At 48.6% G+C, this 23,104-nt stretch overlaps 1 protein-coding gene across 1 annotated transcript in view; it reads right to left on the reverse strand.

Annotated features, from left to right (window-relative positions):
• Positions 1-23,104, reverse strand: part of Tbcd (tubulin folding cofactor D) — a 155,739-nt gene that overhangs the window by 99,531 nt on the left and 33,104 nt on the right. Inside the window, 6 exon segments of the mRNA XM_052196288.1 lie at positions 6,284-6,378; positions 9,895-9,969; positions 10,929-10,989; positions 12,756-12,898; positions 16,228-16,360; positions 18,959-19,004. Coding sequence (XP_052052248.1) covers positions 6,284-6,378; positions 9,895-9,969; positions 10,929-10,989; positions 12,756-12,898; positions 16,228-16,360; positions 18,959-19,004 — 553 coding nt within the window.

Here is a 23,104-nt window from a genome sequence, read left to right on the forward strand (position 1 = left end):
GAAATGGGCCAGCCAAAAATGGCAAGACACTGTACACACTTTGTACTTACACGAAGATCCAAGACACTGTACACACTTTGTACTTACACGAAGATCCAAGGATGGAAGAAAGACGTAGGACTGAGAAGTAGACTGGAGTCATGTGGTGTGGGAAGCAGGTTATTTGGAGCAACAGATGATTTAGACCCGGATGTATGAGATGGTTGCTCAACGGCATGAATAGGGTTAATTCCATTGAGCAGAATTCCAGGCATTGAGCAGAATGACTGGAAATGGCAACAACAAACTTCTGTTTCATATATTTTTAACATGAGGGGTTTTTTTTAATGAAAATGTAATATACCAAAATTCATTGAATTACATTTCATATGAGCAAACTGTACCTCAAGTTAGATTTTAAAACAAAAGCCTTTCTAAACAATCCCAACAGTGGTCAGCGGTGATTTGTCCTTGTCCCATACCACCTTTTACAGGGTAGGAAAAAACAGATACAAAACACAGACACTCCCTTGAAGAAAAAAACAGTACAGGTGACAATTCACCCAGCAGCAAAGTCAAAGATGCCACAATATAGTCTCCATTTTCTTACAAACTTGGGTATATCTGGAAGCTCAAAATGGCACAAATGCTAAAACTACACAGTGCAGCTCTAGGCATTGGTACATGGCCCCGCCCACCTATTCTAGACATTGGTCAACATGGCCCCGCCCACCTGTTCTAGGCATTGGTCAACATGGCCCTCCCTGCCCAGGGACCTGTTCACCTGGTACATGAAAAGCCAGACATCCCACATGTGTATCATCAGAGCCAGTGGAGAGCTCCAGCCTTCCTGTCTCCTCTCCCCATCTCTCTCACAAGCATGCTCCCAACAAAATTGTTGTATATTTAATTCTATAAGGCATTTGCTACTTAAGAGGACCCAAACAGATGCCACAACACCATCCGAATGTTCCTTGTTGAATGATGTCATGCAGTGAGGCAAACAGGAGTTCTGGGCTGAAGTGCTAAACTGGCCAAAACTGATAGGATCAATGTTTGCAGAACTCTGGATACTAATCAAACATTTATGACAACCGGAGGAATGCTAGAGGAAGGAAACTACTTAGTTTCAGTACTCACAGATACTCTATTATATCATGTCTGATGCTGAGATATAGGACAGATCATAGTCACCGGGATATAGGACACAGTGGGCCTCAGTACATCCTAAGAGCAACTGCCTGGTTGTGTGGAGGGGGATTTCTTCTGGAGGCACCTATTAAAATATTCAAGGCCGGGCGGTGGTGGCGCAAGCCTGTAATCCCAGCACTTGGGAGGCAGAGGCAGGTGGATTTCTGAGTTTGAGGCCAGCCTGGTCTACAGAGTGAGTGCCAGGACAGCCAGGGCTACACAGAGAAACCCTGTCTCAAAAAAAAAAAAATATTCAAAATATTCTGTTTTCAACAAAAACAAAAATTGTAAGGCAGGAAAAGAGCAGAAAAGTATAACGCAAACACAGGAGAAAAGACAACTCTGAAGCAGCCCGACATTCGGACTTACCAAAGTCTTTTTAAATGCGCAAAGGAAACTGAAGACCGACCTATCTGAACAAACTCAAAATGTCAACAAAGAGACAGAAGCTTTAAAACTGAAAAGTCAACAGTTGAAATGCAGGTACTCTAGAGGGGTGTGATGACTGTCAGCTTGACTGGGTCCATAATTACTCAGGAGATAAATCTCTGGGTGTGTCTATGAGGGAGTTAACTAAAGTAGGAAACCCATCCTGCATGTGGGATGCACAACTCCCTGAGCGAGAGTCCCACACTACACAAGAAGGGAAAAGTGAGCTACAACATCTTCCTCTGCTTCCTAACCATGGATGCGATGCGGCCGGTGGCCTGGTACTCCTACTGGTGCGCCTTCCCCAGTGCGCGCACTCAAACTCTTCCTTCTTTTAACTACTTCTGCCCTGTGACTGGTCGCAGTTCTAAGGAAAGAAACTAATACAGGGGCTTAAAGTCAGATCTGCACAAGTAAAAAGCAGAATCACTGAGCACAGAAACTGAAACCACCCAGTATGAGGAGCAGGGACAAAAATAACAGAGGAATAGAACCTGAGAGACCAGAGGGACAGAAAGGAGCACAGCTCCACACCTAAAACTCTCTCCCAGAGCAAGACAGAAGAGCATGGCACGTGGAGCATTTAGGGACGAAAAGGCTGAGCACATCACAAGTCTGGAAGAAAGATAGGTATCGCTGGAGAGATGGCTCAGCAGTTAAGAGCACTGACTGCTTTTCCGAAGGTCCTAAGTTCAAATCCCAGCAACCACATGGTGGCTCAAAACCATCCTTAACTAATGAGATCTGACGCCCTCTTCTGGGGTGTCTGAAGACAGCTACAGTGTACTCAAATATAATAAATAAATAAAACTTAAAAAAAAAAAGAAAAAAGATAGGTATCTACATACCCAAGAAGCTCATAACACACAAGGCACAAAATCCTCCATTGAGCCAAAACAGCAAAAAAGAAGACAAAAGGTTTTAACCAAGCATCCAAAGAGATAAAATTGTTTAGTTTCAAAACATAAAACTGAGGGGGGAGGAACACAAAATTAGGAACGCAGGTATACACTCTATTCAGAATATTAACACCAATCAAATATAATCACAGAGAAAATATGGCCAAAACCCTAGACAAGCCTTCCCAGGCTTATCATGATGCCCTATGGGATATTTCATAGTACACAGGAGTCAAAGAGTGGCCCTGTACCCAAAGAAACAAAAGGACTAAGGCCAGGACCCATAAAGCACCCGCATCCCCTGAAATAAAGACTAAGTAGTCCTCTGATAACGGCCCAAGCCCTGAGCCACCAAGCAAAGACCAAAATACAAACTGAGGCACGGTACGTGGGGATGTTGCCCTGTGCGTACATGAAGATGACCGTGCATACTCTTTCAAAGGTGACCAGCGGCCCCTTCCTGAGACTCAGCCCAATAATCCGGTCTGCTGTGTGTATGGCTGCGGTAAAGCCAATCTGATTTCCCCAAATCACTTCCTCCCCAGCTTTGGCATGCACCCAGGAAGCTTCCATGTCCTCTGGGATGAAAGCGAAGGTTGTGGCTACCAAGGCGCTCACGTGTCTACACTTTGTCCTCTCCTAGACAGCGCTGACCCAGGGCCTCACCACAGATGTGCGCTTTGCCTTTTCTCTTTTCTTAAAAGACAGGATCTCCGGAAAAGTTTGAGGCTGACCTCAAACTCAATGTAACCAACAACAGCCTTGAATCCCTGGTTTTCTTGCCTCTAATTTCCAAAGGTTCGGATTGTAGTGTTTTTGTTTTCTGACAATTTAGCAAAAACTGGTGCCCAGTGGCTATGAAAAGAAGCAAGTGCTCAGCTGTGTGCGCTGGCTACGACCTGAAGCGTAAGACCCCTCAGAGGAACGGGGCGAGGTCTAACGTAAACACATAAAGCCATCCTTAGGATACTCAGGCGTACTGTTACCATCTTCACACAGGCTCCAGAGTACCTGTCGCCCCTGTCATGATGCTTCCCCCCGTCAGAACACAGTACAGGATACCCCCAGCACAGAGAGAAGCTTCAACGAGGTGCAGTTCACATGGAGGCAGTGCAGGACAGAAGGGCAACTCCCAACAGAAGACCATGGACTAACTGAATCCACACCATGTTTTACAGGGTTAACCGGCAGCTTGACACTGCGCATTTATGACACCAATAGCACCCGTATCCTCACTGCGGCTGGTGGATCAGTGGTGCCTGAGGTTCTGAAATATGGCCCAGCTATATTTCATACAGGCTAATCCCACGGAAGAAAACCAAAGGGAAGGGGGACTAGAGTAGGTTCCACGTAGAGCCAAGTTGTAGAACCTTATTAACAAGGTTTCCAGCCGGGCAGTGGTGGCACATGTCTGTAATCCCAGCACTTGGGAGGCAGAGGCAGGCGGATTGATTTCAGAGTTCAAGGTCAGCCTGGTCTACAGAGTGAGTTCCAGGACAGCCAGAGGCTATACAGTCTGTCTCAAAAAAAAAAAAAAAAATTATAAAAAACAAGGTTTCCACAGCTGAGCTGTCTGCAAAGTCCTGCTGACCACAGGAAAGGGCTAAACCAACACATGGGCTTTATCATTCTGGGAAACTGTCCCAGGTCCCCCAAAGACTATGTCTGTATAGTCCTTCCTGACAAAATAGCGTAACTTCGCCACACCTGCCGCAATTCCTGATAGCAGAGGCAGGCTTAGCTGTAAAAGCGGCCACCATCCAGCAAGACCTCTGAGCAATTTCAGACTTCCTCATTGGTCATCGGGGACACACGAACCAAGCAATGGTAAGGTGACTGACATCCCACAACAAATACAATGGCAATTACTTTTTTTTAAAGAGGGAAGACAAAAATAAATACTGACAGGGATGTGAGGAAAGCAGGGCCTCCTCACACATGGCTGGTGGGAATGTAGACTGGGGCAGCCATGACAAGAGTCTGGCCTGTAGGGGCGTCTCTGACTCTCTCACCTGTGCGTGGGACTCTCTTCCTCCTACTAGGTTGCCACATCCAGCCATGATATGAGGGTTTGGGCCCAGTCTTATTATATTGCATTATGCTATGTTCGGAGGATAACCCTGGGAATCCTGTTCTTTCTTTCTTTCTTTCTTTCTTTCTTTCTTTCTTTCTTTCTTTCTTTCTTTCTTTCCTTCCTTCCTTCCTTCCTTCCTTCCTTCCTTCCTTCCTTCCTTCCTTCCTTCCTTCCTTCCTTTCTTTTTCTTTAAGGGAAATAGATGAGGAGTGGCCCTGGGGGAGGGAGAAGTAGGAAGAGTGGAGGGAGGGAAAACTGCAGATGTAACGTATGAGAGAAGAAGAAAAGTTTTTTAAAAAGAGAAAGCCTGGCCTGATGGTTCTTAAACTGATCCATCATCTCCACTCCCAGATCTACATTCAAGACAAATGGTAACACGTATCTGTGCGGAAACTCATAAACAAAAGTCCATTGCAGCATTACATAAAAAGTCAAAAGGCCGAGGCAACCACAATGGTAAGACTAAGCAAGAAGCAGTGCTTCCTTCCCTACGGTGGAAATCCCATCGGCAGCAAAGGAATGGAGCACACCACACAGGGATCCTCGGAAAATCACACCAAGTTCAGATACAAAACAACAAACACCAGTCTGTTTACATGAAATGTCTGAAAAGGCAAAAACAGAACAGCAGCCAGAGGAACAGAGAGAGAGCGCCTAGGGCTGGGAGCAGGGTAGGAGTGGCTGCTCTGTGGTGCACAATTCCAGCCTGAGGCAAAGAAAATGTTCTGAAGTTAAATTACATGATGTTGCACAACTCCAAATATGTCAGAGACCACTATAAACTATAAGTGGATAGACTACACAGTATGTAAATTATTGCAATAGAACTTTTTTAAAAGCGGAAAGGCTAAATAGAATGCTGGTCTAGAAGCCCCTTGTGTTCCAGTGCACAGTACTGACACTGCAGTTGGGCATTAGTGAGATGCAACCACCGGATTCTAGACCAGCAGTTCTCAACCTGCGGGCCATGCTCCCTTTGGGGGTTGACTAACCCTTACACAGGGGTTACATATCAGATAGCCTGCATATCAGATACTTATAATTTATGACAGTAGCAAAACCATAGTTTTGAAGTAGCAACACAATTGTTTTATGGCCAGGGGTTACCACAACATGAGGAATTATATCAAAGTTAGGTAGCATTAGGAAGGTTGAGAACCACTGCTCTAGAAAGAAGCCATACCCTGCACAATCTCTGTAGCACATCTGTTCCTTACATTCCTTTTCCTTCTACTCACAAGGCAACTTCAACCGCTAACAAGGACAATCCCACCAACCAGATGGTGGCACATGGCCATAGCCTTTCTATTCTCTGACTCCACATCACCAGGACCCAACAGCTAGGCCAGATTCATGCTCTTTCTGCATATGCCCTGCGCTGTGCCCCCTATCCTAAAGCTCAGCCCCACTGCTGCCACAGCTATGTCAGCCAGCGGGACAGTGCAGCTCCAAGCACCTCTCAATAGTGAAGGGCGGTTCTAGAGACAAGAAGACCAAATATTACCCTCCAAATCCAGCACATAGGGTTCATACAGCATGCTGCTGCAATAGGCTAAAGAGGTAATCAGTACATTGTAAAGGCTCTTGTGAGAAAGAAACCTGAGAAATATGCGCGTGCCCTGCCCTTCCACAGAAGCACTGGTGTCCATGGCTAGCCACACCAAGGAACACCCCCCCCCCCCACGCAGATCCACGAGGTTCAGTTACTCACCCTCTGAGAGCCTCGATGGTAGCAACAGACCTCGTCTCCCCAGCTCTGCCAGGGCCAGGCATCCACCATGCCATGCCTTATCTGTTTCCTGAAAACTGAAACCAGAGTTCTAAAGTCAACTCCAAGTTTAAAGCCCACAATTTTGCAAGAAACACAAGTTGGTCCATATTCTGGGCCCATAAGCCTTGCTAGAACTACATTACCTCTTGGCTACACAAATAAGACACTCTAACCTAACATGAACTTAACTGCCACATCAAAACTGCTCTTTACAACACCTAATAATAATGAAAAGACTTGGGTTGACACAAGACCAGTTCAGAGGATATGTTCTTCTAGCTGGGCTGCCCTTGTCTGGCCTCAGTGGGAGAGGAAGCACCTAGCCCCGTAGAGACTTAAAGCGCCCCCACCCACTCAGAGAAGGGGAGAGGGGATGGGGAAGGATTGTAGGGGAGTGTGTGTGACAGGGAGAGGGACAGTGAGCAGGGTGTAAAGTGAATTAAAAAAAAAAAAAAAGACCAGCCCTGAGGCATTCAACCATCTATAGCATCGGACCAAATCACCTGCCTGATAGAGTGTCCTGCCACCATGACCTCAATGCTCCAGCCTCAGCCTACTCTCCTCAGACAGCAGAGACTCGGCAGAGGTTCCACCCAACTCTCCACTGTTACGTGAGTGATCACATTCAAGATTACAGAACTGATAAAATAAGATGGTCTCTGTGTTGAGTGCCCCTAATCCCCTGGGAAGAAAGGACAGAAAGGGAAGAAGTTTAAACCTAGACTGCTAAGACACATGAGATCCCATTGAAGGAAGAGAAGGAGGAAATGGGAAGGGGAAGAGGGGAAGAGGAGGAGAGGAGAGGACAGGAGAGAGGGGGAGGGGAGGGGAGGAGGGAGGGAGAGAGGGAGGGAGAGGGAGAGGGAGAGGGAGAGGGGAAGGGAGAGGGAGAGGGAGAGGGAGAGGGAGAGGGAGAGGGAGAGGGAGAGGGAGAGGGAGAGGGAGAGGGAGAGGGAGAGCATTCAAATATCTTTCTCAAAGGTGTCAGCTTTGGCTCTGTTCCCAGGCTGATTGTAAACTTGAAGGCTCAAGCAATCCTCACTCAGCCTTCCAAGTAACCGGGACTACAAGAACCCAATTTTGCACTCAAATAAATTGGATCTCACAAGTAACATTTTATATTTAAAATCAATGTGCCTGTATATTCAAAAGTTCTCTTCAGGGTGTGGCCTGTGGTTATTACAATGTGAGTGACTGTTCTGACTGGTCAGGGCTGCTCCAAGGTTTCTGTATTTTGTTGCCAACATAAACGTGGAAATGCACATCACAAAAAAAGCAAATTAAATGACAGGCTTTTACCTACACTGGCTGAATTCATTTGACAGTAAAGAAGTGTGTAGGAAAACCATCACTAAACTGTACGGCTGACAGCCACTCTGCACACAAACTACTAAGAGAGGGAGACATCACGAATGTATTCAAGATGGACACTGTGGGCCTTCATGTCAGATGCAGCTCTCCTCCCACTCCCCACAACTGCTATGACTCACGCAGAATTACACTGTTTTAAAGTGTCAGATGTCTTACCAGGTGTCTGCTCAGAGGCTACGTGATCATTTCAAATCTTAGAGGGTTGGTTTTATTAGTTGAGGCAGAGTCTCCTGTAGCCCAGACTGGTCTCAAGTTCACAATGTTCACTATGTGGCTGAGGCTGGCCTTGAACTCTTGATCCTCCTACCTCTACTGCTTAAGTGCTGGTATCTGGTTCCATTTACAAATATTCATCTGTTTTTCCATTTCTAAATCTTTATGTCCCTCAGGATTTCAAGTGGAGAGAGGGGCTAGAGCGGTGGCTCAGAGGTTAAGAGCACTAATTGCTCTTCCAGTGGTCCATCAACACAACAATGACTCAACTACATCAGGCATGTAGGCCTGGAAAGCTGCAACCACTACTGCAGACTCACGTCTCATAAACAACAGCCTTCGACACAACAGGGACAGAACAGGAAACCGTAGCCAAGTGCTAAGGGCAAGCCACTCTCTCAAATCTAAGCCTAGGCCCCCAAGCCTGGGGATCCAGAGAGAGAAAACGCAGAATGCTGAGATGAACTGATGAACGGACTGCAGGAAGAGGCGGGAAGACTCAGGCCTCCACACAGGCCCAACATCCTGACCCTTCTGTCCATCAGCATGCTCCCTCTGTGTTGGGACTAAGGATTCAAAAGTAGTAACAACTTTTCCTCTCTCCAGAACACAGGCACAAAAATGGGATGCACTTTTGTATCTGCCATCTGTTAAGAAGGTTAAATGAGATAGGGTCCAACATTAAACCGAGACTATAAGCTTGGAGGAAAAAAAAAAACAGTCAGAGACTACAAGCTTAGAGAAAAAAACAACAGTTAGGAGAAGCCGTATACACTAAAACCCTGCAGCACTCAAAAGAGAATATACTCAGGATGCCAGAGAAACTGGAGGTAAGAAAATGTAGAAAAAAGTTGGGGGAGGAGGGTGTACCTGGATAAAAAATGCTAAGTGACCAGAGGGAATATGCAGAAATACCCTATGGGGGGTGGGAAAATAGTGCTTGAAACTCAGGGAAGGCTTGTAAATGATGGGAACCCAGCTCTTCCTAAACCTGCCAGCACAAAGCCCAGGGAGAGCAGCACCAGCATCTACAGAACCTTGAGAAAAGAAACTATCCACGATGTCTTCTCTTCACACTCCATAGAGCAGTCTCAAGAAGAAGGTTTTCTGCCACATATTGCCACCATGTGAAAACAGTCTCTGATGCACCGTCTCCTCTAAACTGTAAACTGTCACGAAGCAGCCTGAGGCAAAATGAAAGGCCCAATTCAGAAGGACGTGTACTTTGGGTTGTTGGTGGGCCATCTCTAAAGACACAAGGGCTAGTGCAGGAGGGCTCAGAGTGCTGAGAACAGACTTCCTGCCAGTCACAGCCGCACAGAACAGCAGGCCCAGAACTGTACAGCCAATCCAGAAACATGTAAATTAACTGTAGGATAAGGCGTATGCCCTCCTCAGCCCTCTACTTCCAAAGCCAAGAAACCATTGCACCCAGAGGGACAATCACTGGGGGAACAAAACCAATGTTCCCATATCTGAGTCCACAACAGCAGTCTATGGCCAGGACCACACTTACCCATGTGCAATCATACACACACACACACACACACACACACACACACACGCCATTTGCCCCAGACACTCACAATGTCCAGAAACTTCAGTTCTTTACAATGCAACTCCAAAGCCAGGCCTCAGTCACTCAAGAGTCTCAGTAGCCACTGGAGCTAGTAGCAACATGAGACATGTATCCAGAAAGTTCCCTTATTTTAAGAAGTTCTGTCCACTCACAGTACAGGCCCAAAGCCTTCACTTGAAGATAAAAGCCTACATCTGCATAGGTTCGACACTGACTTCACCTCTGTCTAAAGGTTCTAGATATGTAATGATGTTGAAACAACATCATCAGATAACTGCAATTGTCAAGTTTAACTTAACAAGGAAAAATTAAACTTCTCAATTTAAAGACTATAGAGTAACAGCCGAGAACAAAAAGCCACAGGTTTTCCTCTGAGAGTGATACCTACCTGAAACAGTCCAACACAGACCCCACCACATCATCGGCCAGCTCTCTGGGCAGCCTTCCGGCCATCCTACCAATTCTGCAAGAGAGAAGCAGTAGTCCATCAGCTGTACATGACCACCATGGCTCAGTCTGCAATTAACCCAGAGTAGGCAAGTCTCGAATACTGCCCAGCAGCCATGCCAGGTCGGGGCAGGTGATTCCTTGGGCGTGTGAATAGGGTACGTGGTCATCTTTCTGCACAGTAACGTGGACACTAGCCCATCAGTGATCAGAGGCCCTGAGTTCTTCTAGACAGATGCTGCAAGCTCCAGCCTTGGCCCCTCGCCTACCCAGACCGACCGTCCTACTTCCACAAAGGATAGCCCAGGCCCTGCACAGAGGGAAGCCAGAGGCCTGAAGTCAGGCCTGAGAGAGGCTCCTCCAGCCTGTCTCACTGTGCGTGTATCCGTCTTTCCCTCACCAGGACAGACTTTGTTGGCATAAATACAGATGCCCACAGCAGCCCCCTCAGCTTGTGGAGAGCTTTACATTGTGATGCCAGGGAAGCCTGTAAGCAAGACTCTTTACAGCTGCCACACAGAGTCTCGACAACAGCCTGAACATCGAATTTATATCAATCAACTACTGCTAATATTGGCCTCACATCACTTTAAGAAGCCTAAAATTCCACCTCAGTATTTTTTTTTTTTTTTTTAATTTCTGGTTTTTCTGAAGCAGGATCTCACCATGCAGCTCTGCTGGCCTGGAACTTATTACGTGGATCCAGCTGGTCTTGAACTCATATTAATCTGTCTGCCTCTGCCTCCCAAGTGCTGGGATTAAAGCCATGTACACAGCCAATGATTATCTTTAAATGTACATTATATAAAACGATAGTTCTATCTTTTGCAAATCTACAAAGTATTTACAACTCTCAAATCCCATGTAAAGTTTTTTAAGGAATGGAGACTTTTCTAAGGACCAACACTGACTGAGACACATCTGCCACTCTTGTGCCTCTGGCACTCAGCACCCAGGGCGTCCGTCCATACGTACCCTTTCGCTGCAGACCACCGCACCACAGTGTCCTTGTCCTTCAGCCCAACCAACAGCTGCTCTGCAAAAACCAGGACACAAAGAACCATCAGCCCACAGAAAATCCTAATCCTCTTGTTTACCCCTCAACTATCCCGCCAATCCTGTTCTTCACTATAGAGGAATACACCCAGAATTATGGATTCTATGGATTCCAAAGAATGCATGGTGCTGAAAAATCTTTATTTTAGCCAGCCCTAGGTTACACATGCCCCTAACCTCAGCACCTGAGAAGCTGAGACAGGAGGACTTCCTCAAGGCACTTTGGAGATCCCAGCACTTAGGTGGCAAAGGCAAAGGATTTCAATTGAGTTCGAGGCCAGCATGATCTACATAGAGTTCCAGGCCAGCCAGAATGGAGGGACAGGCATGATGCGGGCATGCCAGGGCATGATGCGAGCATGCCAGGGCATGAATGTGCAGACTACGGGACAGCCTCGGGGAACTGGCTCTCTTCCTCTACCACACAAAGCCCAGGAATCAAGCCTGTTGTCAAGCTTGCCCCCTTTGCCCTCTGAGCCATCTTGCAAGCCCGAGAGGTCTTACTTTCCATGCCCAAGAGGATAAATGTTATCCTATGTGCATGAGCTTATTGCCTGCATGTATTTATATGTACCATGTGTGTGACTGGTACCTGCAAAAGTCAAAAGAGAGGTCAGATCCCCTGGAAGCTGAGTTACAGATGACTGTGAACTATCGTATAGGTGCTGGGAACCAAACGAGCCAGGGTTCTAAATAGCTGAGCTATCTCTTCCATCTTGGACCTTAAATTTAATTACAATGACTGTTTTTAGTCACAGAAAAAGGGCAATTCTGTCACTTTCTAACAAGAGGAGCTAACCCAATAGGACAGTCAGCAGGGAGCAGACGCCTCCCTGGGTAAAGGCCTCTGAACGTCATGGGAGGGGAGTTCAAATGAAACAAACATCTGAGAAGGCCTCCCCAGAGAAAAGTGAGATTTAAGGGGACCAGCACAGAGGCAGGCAGAAAGAAGGTTATCCCAGGTTATGCTCCCTGCAAGCCCAGTATGGTCCCAATGTTCGAGGGCAGATCGAGGGCAGACCCGAGAAGAACTGACATGGATAAACATCTAAAGGGTTGGGCAGCAGACCCACGAGTGTGAAAGGGAACCCCAGGTGGCATCAGGGGTCAAAGGAAAGACCAAACAAACGCAGGGTGAGTGCTGGGCACAGAAGCAACAGCCACTGCTCAAGGAGATGGCGTAGACAGTGGGTACAGACGAGTCTGCGGGAAAAACACGGGCTGACTGAATGTGGCGAGAGAGATGGCTGGCTAACTCTGCGCCTCCTAGCCAGCATCCTCACAAGAAGTAGAGGTTGAGGATCACACTGCATCCAGCCTGAGGCAGGAAAGCAGAAGAGTGGTGAGCCTTAGGGTGGGCACAAGAAGGGACTGCCTGAGAACAGACCAGGGTCCCATCAGTATGGAGGCCTAAAGCGGTTTGAGATGACGACTAAGGAAAGCGTGCTTGGACAAGAACATGGAGGCTAAAAACATGAGTCCCATGTTCCAAGTCCATGCCCCTGGGGACACCCAAGGAGAGCAACTTAAGGTCGGATTGCCGAGAGGCAATGGGGAGGGGAGAAGAGACAGACGGTGGAGAGTTGGCACTGCTGGGCCCAGTGTCCATGAGGTCAGTCAGGGACCATGTGCTAGGTGAGGTATCGGAAGGTAACCAGGAGACGACAACTGAGAGGGTAAACAGAGGAAAAGCCCACACTGTACTGCAGAGGGAGGCATGACGCATCCACCGCAGGCTCTACTTACCTATCACAGTTTCCACCCCCTCTGGGACATCATAGTCTTCATCCCCATCAGAAGTCAAGCTGTCAGACATCGGCTTCTGCTCACTCTTCCCCGGGGCACAGAGCTGCAGGTTGGCAGCCAGAGACCGACAGCCACGCTGATACCTGTGCAGAACAAAACCATCTCAAGTTGGTAGGTTCAACCAGACGCTGAAAGTAAAAGTTTTGGTAACTGCATCGACTTAGTGTCCCTCAGAATAATCATACGGGATGCTTGCAGAAATCTCAATCCGTAAAAACCTCAAAGAAAGCCAACCTAGGCCAGATGCATCCGTAAAAACCTCAAGAAAGCCAACCTAGGCCAGATGTATTCCCTAGTCCTCAAGACCCTTCCACAACCAAGCTTCACAGCAGAAAGCAACTGGTGTTCATAGCCTGGCTATGGGTGCACATGAAAGATACCAGGGCCTCACTCTTGTTCACAAGCAAGTGGTTGCCTTCTCCACCTGCTTGACTTTCTGACCTCAGCCCAGACCACAGGACCCATTTTTTCAGTTGGCCTATTCAGGGCCAACTGAAGCTCTGAATAGCTCCCCCACTTGCCTGGGAACAAGAAAAGCCAATGAAAATGTGGCTCACGGTCACCACTGCACCACCACCTTGACCCAAGTCTTGACCACTAGCCTTGACCAAGCAACTCCCTCCTCAGAGTCAGCATGCCAGAGTAACCAAAGCTTACCTCCAAAGTGACTTCAAAAGAGGCAGGTAGCTTCTGTCTGGCTCTCTGCCCTGTGGGGAGCCCCATGTGGACCAAGACAGGGCGCTTCTCTCCCCAGCAGAAAACCACGTGTGCTACCTTCACCTCTGCCCCACAGGCACTGTCACCAAAAAACCAAACACCCCAATCAAAAAAATGATGTATAGAACTAAACCGAGATTTCACAACTGCAGAATCTCGAATGGCTGAGAAGCACCTAAAAAAATGTTCAAAGTCCTTAGTGATCAGAGAAATGCAAATCAAAACGACCCTCTGATTCTTACACCAATCAGAATGGCTAAGATCAAAACCTCAGGAGACAACACATGTTGGAGAGGATGTGGAAAAAGAGGAACACTCCTCCATTACTAGTGGTATTGCAAACTGGTACAACCACTCTGGAAATCAATCTGGAGGTTCCTCAGAAAATTGAAAATAGATCTTTCTGAAGACCCAGCTATACCACTCTTGGGAATATACCCAAAAGATGCCCCACCATGCCACAGGGGCACATCCACTATGTTCATAGCGGCCTTATTTGTGATAGCCAGAAGCTGGAAACAACGTAGATATCCCACGACAGAAGAATGGATACAGAAGCCGGGCAGTGGTGGCGTACGCCTGTAATCCCAGCACTCTGGGAGGCAGGGGCAGGCGGATTTCTGAGTTCAATGCCAGCCTGGTCTTCAGAGTGAGTTCCAGGACAGCCAGGGCTATACAAAGAAACCCTGGCAGGGGGCGGGGGGAGAATGGATACAGAAAATGTGGTTCATTTACACAATGGAATACTACTCAGCTACTAAAAATGAGGACACTAAGCTTTGCAGAAAAATGGATGGAACTAGAAAATATCCTGAGTGAGGTAACTCAGACCCAAAATGACATGTATCACTAATAAGGACATCACTAGTAAGTGGATGTTAGCCAAAAAAAAAAAAGTGCTGAATATCTGAGATAGTCTAGAGAAATCAAGAAGGAAACATCAACAAGCTAAAGGGCTCCAGTGAAGACACCTCAGTGCCACTTGGGAGGGAGAAAAAAGCAACCACAGATGGGGAGGGAGGGAGGAACCTGGGAGGGAAAGTAGAAGAGGCTAGGGTGAGGAGAGGGGGGAGAGGGGAGAGAGGGGGAAGAGGGAACATGATCTGACATTGGGGGAGGGAAAAGGACTGAGGCCCTGAGGGCCATCAGAAAGAATAGAAACAGGCAACCTCAGGAGATAGGAGGTTGGGGGAACCCTCCAAAAAGGACCAGAGACCTGGGTGGTGAGAGACTCACATGACTAAAAGGGAGGGGACCTTAGATGAAATGTCTGATAGTAGGGAGAGGGAACTTACAGAGCCCACCTCCAGCAGAAAGATAGGGCATCAAATGAGGGAGAAGGGGGCCATCCCACAGTCATAACTCTGACCCATAATTGTTCCTGTCTGAAAGAATTACAGGGATAGAAATGGAGAGGAGCCCAAGGAATAGAAGGTCCAGCGACAGGCCCAAAGTAGGAAACAGCACAAGGGGAGGCCCCAAGGCCTGACACTATTACTGAGGCTATGGAGTGCTCACAAAAAGGGACCTAGCATGACCATACTCTGGAGGACCCAATATAACAGCTGAAAGTGCCAGATGTAGACATTTGTACCCAACCAATGGGCAGAAGCAGCCGACCCCTGCTGTTGAATTGGGGAAGGCTGAATGAAGCCGAGGGTGACCCTGTAGGAGGACCAGCAGTCTCAATTAATCTGGACCCCAGGGATCTCTCAAACACTGGACCACCAAACAGGCAGCACACACCAGCTGATATGAGGCCCCCAACACACATACAATAGAGGACTGCCGGGTCTGTGTTCATTCAGAGATGACACACCTAACCCTCAAGAGACTGGAGGCCCCAAGGAGTTTAGAGGTCAGATGGTATCTCCACATCCACGTGGAGACAAGGGGAGTAGAAGAAGTATGGGATATGGTCGGAGGGTGAACAGGGTTTGGCAAGGTGGAGAATAAAATATGAAGCATATAAAAATAATTAATAAAAAAATTAAAAATCCCATCACTCTGGGAGGCAGAGGCCAGCCTGGTCTACAGAGTGAGTTCCAGGATAGCCAGGGCTATACAGAGAAACCCTGTCTCGAAAAAAAAAATTTTTTTTTAAAAAATAAAATTAAAAAAAATTCTTCCCAAATCACACCCATTACTAATTGAACAGAGCTCAGTCGTACAACACTTGCACTACACCCTGGGTTTAAGCTCCAGGACCATAAGAACAGCAGTAACAGCGGCAATGGTCCCTTCTAAACACAACGGCATGTGCCTAGAATCTCCGCTTAGGACTGAGGCAGGAGGAGTGTAGATTCAAGGCTACCCTGGGCTACACAGCAAGGCTCTGTCTCAAAAGGAAAAAAACCAAACTGTACAGTGAGGATATTAGATGAGCCTGTGTCCACCAGCAAGAAAAGACACCTGTTTCTGAATAACCCTTCAACAGTGAGCCGCGTCCTCTCTGAGAGCAGACTGCAGAGCAGCACCCTAGGGAAAGGCAGAGCAAGCTTCTCCATCTCCACTCCTTCAGCCACTCCAACTGAAGATATCGAGTCAGAAAGCAGCCAAGGGGGGAACCACTCCCCTCAAAACCAGGGTCACTCAGACACCAAAGGAAAAATGAGAGCAGAAGACAGTGTTTGCCGTTCAGTCCTCACAGCCCTGTCCCATGCCTAACTCACCTCCACACGGCCACCAAACTCACCTCCACGCGGCCACCTTCGGCTTCAGAAAAGTCAGCCCCAGCCTCTGGACAAGCTTCACGCCGAACTTCCGCAGCAAGATATGATTGCTTTCAGGGAGTCTGCACCCATCAAGGCACTGGAGCACAGTGCTGGCTGCGGACGAGAACACGGGACATGGCGAGGCAGGAGGTGGCATGCACCCCCCAAACACACTGATCCCACAGGCCCGAGATAGGAGGTGGGAGATAAGCCACACTGAATCCCTGAGCCCTGGTCACGAGACCCCTTTTCTCCTCGGGTTATCTGCCAAGAACGGCTAGTGTGAAGCCTACTTAGTGTCTTCACCATGCAGCAAAAAGTAGAAAAGGCCCAGAGCACAGGGGAAGCCATCTTGCTGCACGGCCTGAGAGACACAGGGACAAGGATGGACAAAAGGGATCACTCAAGGGCTCACTCGGCACTGTGCTGGAACGGAGGCAACGCTGGGGCAGGAGACTGAACCCAAGGGAGCATAATGACATCTCTTACATGAGACCCTGGGCTACAAAGGCCATTCAGGGAACTAAAGTGGAGCAGAAGAGTATGATAAAGACATTCTGGAGACAAGACAAATGCATGGGATGGAACATAGGGTAGGTCTCGGATGGGACATGGACTAGGACGGTTGGGTTAATTAAGTCAGATGAGCCAGCCGGGTAACAGCTTAAGCTAGACCTATTCTCTTATTTGTTATTCTTCCTCTGGCAGGTCCGAGAAATCCTGCTATAAAGAGGGAATGAAGTAATAGGAAGGGGATATGAAGTGATAGAGGAGGAAGATGAGGCAGTGGGAAGAAGGAGAAGCATTAAGAGGAAGGAGAGGCAGTGGGAGGAAGGAGAGGCAGTGGGAGGGAGGAGAGGCAGTGGGAGGGAGGAGAGGCAGTGGGAGGGAGGAGAAGCATTGGGAGGGAGGAGAGGCAGTGGGAGGGAGGAGAGGCATTGGGAGGGAAGAGAGGCATTGGGGAGGAAGGAGAGGCATTGGGGAGGAAGGAGAGGCAGTGGGGAGGAAGGAGAGGCACTGGGGAGGAAGGAGAGGCACTGGGGAGGAAGGAGAGGCACTGGGGAGGAAGGAGAGGCACTGGGGAGGAAGGAGAGGCACTGGGGAGGAAGGAGAGGCACTGGGGAGGAAGGAGAGGCACTGGGGAGGAAGGAGAGGCACTGGGGAGGAAGGAGAGGCAGTGGGGAGGAAGGAGAGGCAGTGGGGAGGAAGGAGAGGCAGTGGGGAGGAAGGAGAGGCAGTGGGGAGGAAGGAGAGGCAGTGGGGAGGAAGGAGAGGCATTGGGGAGGAAGGAGAGGCATTGGGGAGGAAGGAGAGGCAGTGGGAGGGAGGAGAGGCAGTGGGAGGGAGGAAAGGCAGTGGGAGGGAGGAGAGGCAGTGGGGAGGAAGGAGAGGCAGTGGGAGGGAGGAGAGGCAGTGGGAGGGAGGAGAGGCAGTGGGAGGGAGGAGAGGCAGTGGGGAGGAAGGAGAGCAGTGGGGAGGAAGGAGAGGCAGTGGGAGGGAGGAGAGGCAGTGGGAGGGAGGAGAGGCAGTGGGAGGGAGGAGAGGCAGTGGGGAGGGAGGAGAGGCAGTGGGGAGGGAGGAGAGGCATTGGGGAGGAAGGAGAGGCAGTGGGAGGGAGGAGAGGCAGTGGGAGGGAGGAGAGGCATTGGGGAGGGAGGAGAGGCAGTGGGAGGGAGGAGAGGCAGTGGGAGGGAGAAGAGGCAGTGGGAGGCAGGAGAGGCAGTGGGGAGGAAGGAGAGGCAGTGGGGAGGAAGGAGAGGCAGTGGGGAGGGAGGAGAGGCAGTGGGAGGGAGGAGAGGCAGTGGGGAGGAAGGAGAGGCATTGGGGAGGAAGGAGAGGCAGTGGGGAGGGAGGAGAGGCAGTGGGGAGGGAGGAGAGGCAGTGGGAGGGAGGAGAGGCAGTAGGGAGGAAGGAGAGGCATTGGGGAGGAAGGAGAGGCAGTGGGGAGGGAGGAGAGGCAGTGGGGAGGGAGGAGAGGCAGTGGGGAGGGAGGAGAGGCAGTGGGGAGGGAGGAGAGACAGTGGGAGGGAGGAGAGGCATTGGGGAGGAAGGAGAGGCATTGGGGAGGAAGGAGAGGCAGTGGGAGGGAGGAGAGGCAGTGGGAGGGAGGAGAGGCATTGGGGAGGAAGGAGAGGCAGTGGGAGGAAGGAGAGGCATTGGGAGGCAGGAGAGGCAGTGGGAGGGAGGAGAGGCAGTGGGAGGGAGGAGAGGCAGTGGGAGGCAGGAGAGGCAGTGGGAGGGAGGAGAGGCAGTGGGAGGGATGTGGTGATAAGAGGAAAGGAGAGATGGGGAGATAAGGTGACAGGCTAAAGGGAACAGGGTAAGGAGGAGAATGGAACAGTGAGGGGGTGTGAAGGAGAAAACAGATGGTGGGGTGAGAGGAGACAGGATGATGTGGAGGAATGAATCAACAGGAAAAAAACACCCATGGGCTCCTGGGTGACCTAGGGCCATGCTACTGTTGCCAGGCCCCTCCAAGATTAAGTCAGGGCACTTTGAGCATTGCAAAACCCAGATCTCAGAACTTTTCTATATGTCAAATAGGTGAATAGTCATTTTAAAGCTCACAAAAGCAAAAAGTCAAAGAACTATGACAGTGTGCGAACGCACAAAGCTACAGGCTGTTACACGCTTCAATTAAAAGTTAGAGCAGCACACTTGACTATACCCACAAACTCACAGCGCAGACACTCTCCTCCAAATGAATCTTACCATAGGGTAGACAATCTTCACGTTTTCCATGCTTAAATATTTGAGCCTGAAAAAATAGCATGTTTTAAAAACATTTCCAAGTTTAAAACGTACACAAGTTATCAGAACAAACTCGTTGCATCTTCCAGGATTTCACTGAGCGTACACCAACAAACACCAAGTCAAGGGTTCAGTTCATTATAGTCTAGAAGAGGGATCTTCTGTCAGGTCCCTTCACAGCAAGAGTACATCAATGATGTCTGGTCCCCTGAGGAGCGTAAATCCTAACCTGCAGTATGCAGACTGAACTGCAGAGAGGTGGGAAGGTCTCATGGAGATCTACAGATCCACACAAATGTGAGAAGCCTCTAAGTCTTTCCTTATCTCTCACAACCTTGATCGACCCAGAAGAAGGGTCTCGCCCTCCTCGCCTCTCACAGGACTGACCTCCACCCTCTGCCGCAGTTTGCCACTGCATCTAGTTCCTTCCAGGCTTTCCCCTCCTATGATGACAGCTGCACACCACGCAGCCTCTGTACTGAGTGCATTTAGAGGGCAGCCGCCAAAAACTATGTGATGTTCACTAGAACGGATTTTCTCACTAGCACACTAAAGCACTGGTCCTCCTGGAATTTGATCTTGACATCCACACATGCATCGTGACTAGTGTGCACCCATATTCACCCACATGCACACCACATACACACAAGAATACACACACACACACACACACACACACACACACTAGTTCTCTTCCACTAGGACACCGTCTCTCACTGAAACACAGATCCTCACTGGAATTCTGGCTCCTCTCACTGGAACAACAGCTCTCTCTCTTCCAGAGAGAGCACTGGTACTGCACTGGTCCCAAATTTGCACACAGGAAAGACACAAGCACAGGCACGCATGGCAATACGTGCCTAGAACCCTAGCACTTGAGACACAGAAACAGGAGGATCACCACTAGTTCAAAGCCACCCTGGTCTACTCGGTGAGTTCCAAGGTAGCCAGAGCTACATAGGAAGAACCTTGTCTCAAGAAACAAACAGGCAGCCGGGCAGTGGTGGCGCACGCCTTTAGTCCCAGCACTTGAGGCAGAGTTAGGCGGATTTCTGAGTTCAAGGCCAGCCTGGTCTACAGAGTGAGTTCCAGGACAGCCAGGGCTACACAGAGAAACCCTGTCACGAAAAGCAAACAAACAAACAAACAAACAGTAAAACATAAGCATAAACACACAAATCATAATCATTTAAAATTGACATAAGCACATGAAATAAAAGAACACGTATATACACATGCATCAAATATAAAATCAGGTCCGGTCAGTATCTAGTCATCTGCATAGGAGCCTTCCTGTTAGCCGCCCCCCAACACACACACACACACACACACACACACAGAGTCCCAGCACCACCCAGTGCCTATTAAGAGAACCCACAGAAGTCTGTGATGCTCGTTGGCTCCCCAAACCCCAAGGTGCTCAGGAGAACTCCCTCAGAACAGGTAGTGACAATGGGGACCTGGAAGGACTGGGAAGTGAATGAGATTTGGGTGCATTATGTGAAATTTCCAAATAATCAAAAAAACATTAAGTTAAAAAAAAGTAAGGTCAAACTTCACATGCAAAAAAATCAACTTTCACCTCTAAACTGTTATGTATCCTATAACTCCACAGACGCCCACCCCCACAGGCTCCAGGAACCACATATTCCCTGCAAAACAGACCCGGGCTGGAAAAGCAAGGCAGGACAAAATCCATAGAACAGCCATGGGCCTGGCCTCACTTCACCTTTCAGGGCCAGCACATCCCAGAATCCCACCAAAGCACCCCTTCAGGGAAGTACCCACCTCCCCAACAGGTACACAGCTGCCCTTGTTCCCTTTCTTACCCATGGGTGGAAAAAAAGTCAGGGCCATATTAAATAAAAGACAACCTATGAAAACAAGAAAACCTAAAATGAGCCAGTATATCCACATTACAAATATATCCGAACATTACAAGGCTTCATTTTCACAAAAAAACATTCAGGTCTCAATCAGCTCTCAAATAGTCAAAATCCCAATTGTCTTGACTTAAAAAAATAATTACTAAAACGAATGCTCCCAATTTTCCAAAAACCATGAGATGCTGTGTCGCCAGCTACAGACGGCACTAAGTCAGAGGCACTTTACCAAGTCTCCCCCTCAGCTGTGCAGTGCCGGGAGAAGCATCACACGGGTGTGTCCGCTGCTGTCCACATGAGGCACTGGCCTAACCGTAGAGCAGTCTGAGCACAGACCACAAGTCATCAAACGAGCAATAGTTACCGTGCCTAAAGCATTATGAGCTCAAATCGCCTACAATTCGGAAGCAAACTAAAGTCAGATCTGCTCTGTGTGAGGAACAACTTTTCTTGCTTTAAAAAGAAGCCCTGAGGGTACAAGCTCAGGGGTAGATGCACTTGCCTTACCTAATGAAGCCGCAGGTTCACAGGCCCAGCACTTTAAAAAGAGAAAACTGTAGGAAAGCCTTCGGCTGGCAGAGTGAGCATACAAAATGTGTACCAGCACACTTCAAAATAACAGAGCCGGAAAGCAGCAGCACACACCTTTAGTCCGGGAACTCTGGAGGCAGAGGCAGGCGGATTTCGGAGTTCAAGGCCAGCCTGGTCTACAGAGCTAGTTCCAGGACAGCCAGGACTACAGAGAAACCCTATCTTGAACAGCAAACAGCAAAGAAAAAAAAAGAGCAGCGAATACAGAGATAAATGTCCAAACTCGGGGCATGAATGTCAGAAGACGGTGACTTGAGGGCAGTAAAGTTTTCATGACCTTTAGGGCAACAGAGCAAACCCCTGAGAAGAAATTAGCATAGGCCAAGAAACAGGAACTCTGGGGACGGAGGAGGCTCAGATGAGAGCACTGGCTGCTCCTGCAAAGGACCCATGTTCAGTTCTCAGCACCCACATGGCTGCTCACAACCACCTAAAATTCAAGTTCCAGAGGCTCCACTGCCCTCCTCGGGCCTCCATGGGAACTCCATGCATGTGGTACACGTACAGACATGCAGGCAAAACACTCATACACATAAAGAATGTTTCTATGGATATCAAAACTAACTCCAACAACAAATTACAAGGATTTTACACCAAAAAATGAGGTTTATTCCCCATCTGCAAAGTATGCAAGCCTAGGTTAGCATCCAATAATCCATTAATATGATATGTCAGATTAACTTAATAATAAATAAGAACACATGATCACTTTTCTGATAAAAGTCCAATTGTTTTATTTAAAAAAAAAAAAAAAAGTCTTCTCAACCTTAAGAAAGGCAGCTAGGGAAGCTGGAGAGATGGTCACTTAACCACTGGGCTAAGAGTATCTAGCCTGCTCGTCCAGAGCACCCAGGTTCAGTTTCTAACAGCCACAGCAGGTGGCTCACACCTGTAACTCCAGGAGATCCAACAGCCTTTTCTGGCCTCCATAGGCACTATACATGACAAACTCACACACAAATACACACATATACACACAATTTAATATTTTTAAAATAAGAGAAGGGAAAGATGCTGGAGTGGGGCGGTGCACGCCGCAAAGAGACGTAAAACCAGGGACTTGGCCACAGGTATGGGAGGTCAATGGGGAGCCAGTCCTCAGGCGGCCAGGACAGGGGGGAGAACACAGCCATGGAGATGTCCTGAGCTGCAAACAGAACAGTCACACTGAGAGCAGGGTGGTGCGCAGCAGCCGGCAGCTTGCACAGATTCTGCCCCTGGACTTGACGCCCAAGCAAGCACATGATCACCCTGACTCGAAGCAACAAAATGAAGAATGGTTCATTTTCTGGATTAAGTCTCCTCAAAAGACTTCTGTGATCTGTGCTGCAGCCAGAGGCCAGGCTGATGTCCCTGATTAGTGCTGCCAACAGAGACCACGTCGGTGTCCATGATCCATGCTGCCTCCAGCTCCATGCTGCCAAAGGGCAGGGGAGCTTCCTTTGCAGTAGTGTCGATGATTGCACTCATAACTGAGGATGAGGGACACAGAAGGCTTTTGTGACAACCTCCTTTCACCTCCTCAGAAAAAGAAGCAGTCTAGACAGGAAGCTATTGAAGACTTAAGTGCTGACGAGTAGCTAGCTCTTCACAGTGATGGCTCCTGGCAGATGGACCACGGTTTTCTTTCTTT

Source organism: Apodemus sylvaticus, chromosome 10, assembly GCF_947179515.1.
Source record: "Apodemus sylvaticus chromosome 10, mApoSyl1.1, whole genome shotgun sequence".
Classification (NCBI taxonomy): Eukaryota; Metazoa; Chordata; class Mammalia; order Rodentia; family Muridae; genus Apodemus; species Apodemus sylvaticus.